This window comes from Chiroxiphia lanceolata, chromosome 6, assembly GCF_009829145.1.
Source record: "Chiroxiphia lanceolata isolate bChiLan1 chromosome 6, bChiLan1.pri, whole genome shotgun sequence".
Classification (NCBI taxonomy): domain Eukaryota; kingdom Metazoa; phylum Chordata; class Aves; order Passeriformes; family Pipridae; genus Chiroxiphia; species Chiroxiphia lanceolata.
Window position 1 is genome coordinate 199,619 of NC_045642.1, and position 7,200 is coordinate 206,818.

Consider the following 7,200-nt stretch of genomic DNA (forward strand, 5'->3'; position numbering starts at 1 on the left):
CACCGGGGGGGTCCAGGGAGGGAGAAACACCCGGGAGCCGCTGGAAAACTCATCCTGTTTATTCCTTTACAGTTCCCAAAAATATTCCAGCCCCAGCCGAGGCTGTGGTGCCAGGATGGACATTCCTGCAGGGACACCCCACAAGCCTCCCACTGACTCCCAGCATCCAGGAGGAAGAGGAGGAAGGACAAGCCGGGACTGATCCCACGGAGCGCAGGGAGACTCCAGGGGATTCCAGGGATCCGTCAGCCACGGAAGTGGGCAAATTCCTGGCGGAGCCAGAGGGAATCCTGGTAGAAGAGGGGGTCTCCCAGGTGCACGGCTGTCCGCTTGTAGAAGTAGCAGTAGAGCACGGCCGCTGCGGGAATTCGAGGGGATTCGGTGACCGGGATTTCGGATTTGTGTCCAAGGGGTGTGGGATCCCCCTCAGCCCCGATCCCAGCAGTTCTTACCCAGCCTCTGGAAAACGAAGAGGGTCTGGAGGCCTTCGGTCCAGATGAAGCGGCTGGAGTCGCGCCAGCGCAGGTTCTGAGGGAATGGAAAACCGGGAATAACCCCCGGAGCAGTTTGGGGAGCCCCCTTCCCAAAGATTGTGAGGGTGATGGACAGCTGAGAATAACCCCTGGAACAGTTTGGGAGGGTCCCCTTCCCAAAGAGTCCGAGGGGGACAGAGAACTGGGAATAACCCCTGCAGCAGGTCGGGGGAGCCCCCATTCCAGAGATTCTGAGGGGGGCGGAGGGATGGGAACAAACCCTGGAGAAAGTTTGGGGGAGCCCCATCCCAAAGGTCCTGAGGGGGATGGAGGCACATCCAGCTGGGAATAAGCCCTGGAGCGGTTTGGGAAGGCCCCCATCCCGAAGGTTAAGCAGCTCAGGGGATTTAGGCACGGAGCCAGGCCCTATTCCGGCTTCAGACCTGCAGATCCCTGCAAATCCCTGCAAATCCCCCTCCTGGATAACGCCGGCAGCGCCGGAGCAGCCACCGTGGCACGGGATGGCTCCCGGCCCTCCCAAAACATTCCCTGTGCCCTGCAGCAGGAACAGACCCTTGGGAAAGGGATGTCCAGGGGATGGGAAGGGTGAGGATCTGCTCTGTTGGGAAGGGGCCGGGAAGGAATTTATTTTGGAAAGGGGAAAGTGCTGCCAGGACAGAACCAGGAGCCCGGACAGGGCAGGCCCACACGTAGGGATTAATCCCTAGGAAAACAGGAGCTGCTGGAATAAGTTTTCCCTGGGGAAAGAGCATTTTCTGACAGGTTATTCCCTTAGGGAATGGGCTGGGATGGGGTGGCACAGGAAAGGACCCTTTCAGCCCGATTCCAACACTGGGATCACAGAAGGGGACACCAAACTGTCACTGTGGGGGACTTGGAGCTGCTGGACTTTTCCCAGGGAAAGAGTGTTTCCTGACAGGTTATTCCTTAAGGAATGGGCTGGGATGGGTTGGGACAGGGCAGGACCCTTCCAGCCCTATTCCAACAGCGGGATCATGGAAAGGGACACCAAACTGTCACCGCGGGGGAAGACGGCGAGAGAGGCCCGAGGGGAGCCCTCCTGGGAAAATCCCTCGGGAGAATCCAGCTGTTCCCAGCCCGGCCTACCATGATCCAGACGTGGAAGGAGATGCTGAGCGCCAGGTAGGCGGCGGAGAGCAGGATGGTCCCCTTGAACTTGTGGAAAAGCAGGCTGACCAATCCCGCCTGGAACACGAAGGTGTTGAAGAACATGAGGAAGACGATGATGACGTTGAAGAGGATGGCGATGTCCTGGATGCTGCCGGGAAAACGTGGCCGTTGGGGCGGTTGGGATCTCCGGGATCCCCGGGATCTCCCGCCCTCCCCTCCCCGGCACTCACATGAAGAGGACGAGCTGCACGGCCGGAGCCGTCCGGAGCAGCTCCGAGAAGGAATTCACGAACAGGTCGTAGGAAAGCAGCAGGAACTGCAGGAACAGCACCAGGCTGTAGTTGCTGGGCTGGAGCATCCTCCTCTCCCAGGCCTTGGAGCGCTCAGCCCCGGCATTCCCGACGGATCATGGCGCTGGGGGGGGGCTCAGCGGGGCCGCTCCCGACATCCCGCGCCTGGAGAAGGGGCACAGGGATTGTTTGTTTGCTGGGATGGATCCCAGGGATTGTTTGGTAAGTGGGATGGATCCCAGGGCCTCTCCCAATGTCCTGGTCCTGGAGGGGGCACAGGGATTGTGGGATGGATCCCAGGGCTTCTCCCAACATCCAGGACCTGGAGGGGGCACAGGGATTGTGGGATGGATCCTAGGGCCTCTCCCAACATCCAGGACCTGGAGGGGGTACAGGGATTGTGGGATGGATCCCAGGGATTGTTTGGTAAGTGGGATGGATCCCAGGGCCTCTCCCAACACCCAGGACCTGGAGAAGGGGTACAGGCATTGTGGGATGGATCCCAGGGCCTCTCCCAACATCCAGGACCTGGAGAAGGGGCAGAGGGATTGTGGGATGGATCCCAGGGCCTCTCCCAACATCCAGGACCTGGAGAAGGGGCACAGGGATTGTGGGATGGATCCCAGGGCTTCTCCCAACATCCTGGTCCTGGAGGGGGCACAGGGATTGTGGGATGGATCCCAGGGCCTCTCCCAACATCCAGGACCTGGAAAAGGGGTACAGGGATTGTGGGATGGATCCCAGGACCTCCCAACATCCAGGACCTGGAGAAGGGGCAGAGGGATTGTGGGATGGATCCCAGGGCCTCTCCCAACATCCAGGACCTGGAGAAGGGGCACAGGGATTGTGGGATGGATCCCAGGGCTTCTCCCAACATCCTGGTCCTGGAGGGGGCACAGGGATTGTGGGATGGATCCCAGGGCCTCTCCCAACATCCAGGACCTGGAAAAGGGGTACAGGGATTGTGGGATGGATCCCAGGACCTCCCAACATCCAGGACCTGGAGAAGGGGCACAGGGATTGTGGGATGGATCCCAGGGCCTCTCCCAACACCCAGGACCTGGAAAAGGGGTACAGGAATTCTTTGGTAGGTGGGATAGATCCTAGGGGCTCTCCTTAAATCCAGAACCTGGAGAGGGGATTTAGGGATTGTGGGATGGATCCTGGGGGCTTTCCCAATATCCAGGACCTGCAGGGCGCACAGGGATTGTTTGGCAGCTGGGATGGGCAGTGGGAAAACCAGGAAAATCTAGTGAGCTGTGTCCCCTCCCCCTTCAAATCCATCCCAAATCTCCACGTGAGGAAATCCAGGGATGAGGGAGCCATGCAATCCCAGGGAGCAGCGTCCAGGCAGGTTATTCCCGGCTCCATGGGCAGTGCCGGGCAGGACACGCTCCAGGAGCAGGTTTGGGCACGTCCCGCTCCGGGCAGAGGAGAGGGGTGAGGATACAGCCGGGAATTTGGGAACACGGGAGCAGGTACAGCACTCCTGGGCCATGTATCCCATGGGAGCAGCCCCCCCGGGAACATCCCGGCTGGAGAAGGGAGGGAGGGGGTGTGGGAAATCAGGGACCTTCCATGCCCTGGAAGGAGAGGGGTGGGATGGAGAATTAATTCCCTGAGGGGGAAACACGGGGATGGAAATGTTGGGAAAGGGATGGAAAGGGGGGAAAAGGGATGAAAAGGGAGGAAAGGGTTGGAAATGGGGCAGAAGAAGGGCTGGACACGGGGGCAGGAAAGGGATGGAAAGCAGCAGAAGTGGCTGGAAATGAGGGAGAAAGGGTTGAACGTGGGGAAAAGGGCTGGAGATGGAGGGAAAACGGGCTGGATATGGAGAACGAAAGGGGTTGGAATGGAGCCTAGAAAAGGTCTGGATACGTGAAAGAAGTGGTTGGAAAAGGGGGGGGAAGGGTTGGACCCAGGAAAAAAGCACTAGAAGTGGAAGGAATGGCTGGATATGGGAATTAAGGGGATCACTCCCTCCCCCAGACCCCACGTCACCCCCCCTTTCTCACAGACACCCCTCCACCATTCCGGGGCACCCGCCTCCGCCTCCCCCTTTCCCCCGCCCGGCTCCCCACCCCCGGGGCCGCCCCCTGATGCCCCCAAACCCCCCCTGGGTTACGAGTGTCCCGTCCCGAGGGTCTCGAGGGGTCCCCGCCATGTCCCCCCCGCCCCGGGCGCTGACCCGCCGCCGCCATCTTGGTCTCCATGGCAACAGCCGCCGGGGCCCGGAAGAGATGCCGGAAGTGGCGCCTGGAGGACCCGCTCGGGGCCGCTCTGGCCGCCGCTCTCTCTGGTGGCGGCGCATTGGCGGCGGTACCATAGAGATGAGCGGGCAGAGAGGCGCCCGCCAAGATGGCGACGCCCAGTGATGAGGAGGGGGCGGTGGGGCCCAGGTACGGCCCCGGGGGCGGGGGGGTCGGGGGGCGGCTCCGGGAGCCGGGAGGGGCCGAGGGGCCTCCTGGGCTGGGTTTGGGGGCGTTTCAGGGCCGGGGCCTGTGTCCTCAGGTTCAGGGGAGCCCCAGGTTTGGGGGCTCCATGTCCCGGATTCTGGGGAGCCGTGGGGTCCCGTTTCCCAGGTTTTGGGCACCCACGAGTTCCTGTGTCCCCAGTTTTGGGGAACCGTGGGGCCCCATGTCCCCACCCCTTCCCGCCCCAATGCCCCGTGGGGCAGCTGATTTTGGGGAGCCGGGGCTTCCCCCACCCCCGGAGGGGCCAGAAATAGCCCTCTGTGGGGGCACATGCAAATCACATGCAAATGAGGCTCCTGCCAATCACCCCCTGCGGGGAGGTCACACGCTGCCATTCCCTGGGAATTCGGCTCTGTACGTCCTGCTCCATCCCTGGATCCGTGCCAATCCAGGGAGCAGCTGGGCACCCAACACCCCCTCGAGATTCCCAGTTCCCCTTTCCGCGGCTCCTCCGCGGAGTGCGGTCGGAGCCGTCCCCAGGTGCCACCACCAACCCCCCTGGATCCGTGCCTGACCTCCTTCCCAGCCCAGGGAGCAGCTGGGCCTGCTCACCCCCTCAGGGTTCCTGCTTCCCCTTTCTGTGGCTCCTCCCTGGGGGGTGTCCATCCGTCCACCCGTCCATCCATCCCCGACCTCCTTCCCAGGGCTGGGAAGCAGCTGGAACCCGGCCTCCAACCCTGGCTGGGAAGCAGCTCCGTCCCTGTCGCCTTTCCTGGGCTGGGAAGCAGCTCCATCCTTGTCACCCTTCCTAGTCCAGGCCCCCCCCTCCCCTCGGTTCCCTGTGCCCCCCCCGCCCCCTCAGGGTTCCCAGTTCCCCTTTCCGTGGCTCCTCCCCGGAGCGACTCCAGACCCTGAGCCGGCTCCTCGCTCGTCCCCAGGTGCCACCAGCGCTCCGTGGCCATGCTGGACATTCCCTTCCCGCCTTTCTGCGCCTTCCTGGGATCCCTGGGCTTGCTCTGCGTGGCCCTGGTGGGCGCCTGGTGCCAGCACTGGCGCGGGGGCTTTTCCCTGGATGGCGGATCCCGGACTTTCAACTGGCACCCGGTGCTGATGGTGACGGGCTTGGTGGTTCTCTACGGAGCAGGTGAGCACAGGGAGCGCCGGGAATCCCAGCGCCGCCCCTTCCTGACCTTTTTCCCCTCACAGCTGCCCTGGTTTACCGCGTTCCCAACACCTGGAGCGGCCCCAAGCTTCCCTGGAAGCTGCTGCACGGCGGCCTGGCTTTGGGAGCGTTCGTCCTCACCGTGCTGGGGTTAGCGGCCGTGTTCCGCTTCCACAATTCCAACGGGACGCCCAACATGTACTCCCTGCACAGCTGGATGGGGCTGGGAACCGTCCTGCTCTTCTCCTGCCAGGTGGGAGCACTCCCGGATCCCCCAAGCTCCCCCCGGCATCCCGAGTTTTCCTGTCCTCACTGAGTTTTCCCGCAGTGGGCGGCGGGATTTGGAGCGTTCCTGCTTCCCTGGGCTCCCGCCTGGCTCCGGCAGCTGTACAAGCCCATCCATGTTTTCTTTGGCTCCACCATCCTCATGTTGTCTGTGGCTTCCTGCGTGTCGGGAATCAACGAGAAGCTTTTCTTCAGCCTGTGAGTGCCGGGATAGGGGGGATTGGGAAGAGCCCTCGCAGGGACTGGGAGGCTCGGGGTGGGATTTTGGCTGCATGAGGGAAAAGCTGGACACATCCAGAGCATTCCCAGCCCCACTTCTCCCTCCCAGGAAAAACGGGACCACGCAGTACAAGCTCCTTCCTGCCGAGGCCGTGTTTGCCAACACTTTGGGAATCCTGATCCTGCTTTTCGGGGTGCTGGTGGTGGGTGCCCTGGCCAGGCCCAGCTGGAAGCGCCCGGATTCCGACTCCCTGGATTCCCGCCAGGTACCGGGAACACGCTGGGTGGATTTGGGAAGCAGAATTTGGGAGCACAGCCCCAAGGGTGGGGAAGGATCCCGGCTGATTCCTCTCTTCCCACAGCCCCTGCTCTCTGCCGAGCGCTGATCCCAAAGGATCTCCCAGCATTCCTGAGGGGTTTCCTGCATCCTTGCCATCCCAAGGATTTCCCAGCACACCCAGTGTGTCTCCTGCATTCTCGTGCCTCCACGTGCCAGCTCCTGCCTGGATTTCCAGCTGTGCCAAACCCCAGCCCTTCCCGGTGCCACCCTGGAGCTGCCAGAGCCTCGTCAGGACAAAGAGGAACATCCGTGTTATTCCCACGTGTCACTCCCACTCCAGGGAATCTGGCTCAGCAGGACAGGGATGGAGCCACTCAGGGACATGGAATAAACCAGTGGCTTCCGCAGGAATCCCGCACTCAAATCCATGGGGATAAGCGGAGCCGGGGTGGGATTGGTGGGAGCGGCGGGATCTCGGGAGCAGGTCCTGGCCAGGCCAAGCCGTGCCTTCCAAGGGCTCCTCTGCTCCCTGGGAACGTGGGATAGATCCCTGTGGTCACCCCACGGGATTTGGGGTCATGCTCTGCCCTGTCTCTGCTTCTCCTTCCCTCTGATCCCCGTGGCCAGAGCCATGTGAGCCCTGGAGCTTCCCCCTCCACACCCCAGCTTTCCTTCCTCCCCCGCGGTCACACGATCCCTGTTCCCGTCCCCCTTCCCGGCCTGGAGCGACGGGGGGACACAGGGGGCTGTCGGGGAACATGTCCCTGTCCTGGAGGGGGGGACACAGGGGGCTGTTGGGGAACATGTCCCTGTCCCGGAGGGGGGGACACAGGGGGCTGTTGGGGGCCACAGAGGTTTTTTGGGATACACGTCCCTGTCACCGTGGGGGGACACAGAAGGTTACTGGGGGACATGTCTCCAAGGA

General features: G+C 62.4%; 2 protein-coding genes across 3 annotated transcripts; one reads left to right on the forward strand and one right to left on the reverse strand.

Annotated features, from left to right (window-relative positions):
- Positions 1-41: 41 nt before the first annotated feature.
- Positions 42-4,203, reverse strand: TMEM138 (transmembrane protein 138). Of its 2 annotated transcripts, XM_032691770.1 has the most exons (5): positions 4,104-4,203; positions 1,856-2,080; positions 1,602-1,773; positions 453-528; positions 42-358 (listed from the first exon to the last, which is right to left on the reverse strand). In XM_032691770.1, exons 2-5 carry the CDS (start codon positions 1,981-1,983, stop codon positions 246-248), a joined length of 489 nt encoding a protein of 162 aa, XP_032547661.1. In that variant the 5' UTR covers positions 1,984-2,080; positions 4,104-4,203; the 3' UTR covers positions 42-245. The 2 variants fall into 2 exon arrangements, with proteins under 2 accessions (XP_032547661.1, XP_032547662.1); XM_032691771.1 differs by lacking the exons at positions 1,602-1,773; positions 1,856-2,080; positions 4,104-4,203 and adding an exon at positions 638-869 and having other exon boundaries at positions 44-358; positions 453-572.
- LOC116788720 (cytochrome b ascorbate-dependent protein 3) lies at positions 4,148-6,686 on the forward strand. Its single transcript, XM_032691766.1, has 6 exons — positions 4,148-4,314; positions 5,268-5,473; positions 5,536-5,744; positions 5,820-5,974; positions 6,105-6,261; positions 6,358-6,686. Exons 1-6 carry the CDS (start codon positions 4,274-4,276, stop codon positions 6,379-6,381), a joined length of 792 nt encoding a protein of 263 aa, XP_032547657.1. The 5' UTR covers positions 4,148-4,273; the 3' UTR covers positions 6,382-6,686.
- Positions 6,687-7,200: the final 514 nt, after the last annotated feature.

Coding starts and splice junctions, on each gene's coding strand:
- TMEM138 (XM_032691770.1), bottom strand. CDS start 1,983: ATGCTCCAGCCCAGCAACTACAGCCTGGTGCTGTTCCTGCAGTTCCTG. Junction 529..1,601: donor CCTTCCACGTCTGGATCATG/GTAGGCCGGGCT, acceptor CCATTCCCTCAG/AACCTGCGCTGGCGCGACTC. Junction 359..452: donor CTTCGTTTTCCAGAGGCTGG/GTAAGAACTGCT, acceptor GAATTCCCGCAG/CGGCCGTGCTCTACTGCTAC.
- LOC116788720 (XM_032691766.1), top strand. CDS start 4,274: ATGGCGACGCCCAGTGATGAGGAGGGGGCGGTGGGGCCCAG. Junction 5,745..5,819: donor TCCTGCTCTTCTCCTGCCAG/GTGGGAGCACTC, acceptor GTTTTCCCGCAG/TGGGCGGCGGGATTTGGAGC. Junction 5,975..6,104: donor GAGAAGCTTTTCTTCAGCCT/GTGAGTGCCGGG, acceptor TCTCCCTCCCAG/GAAAAACGGGACCACGCAGT.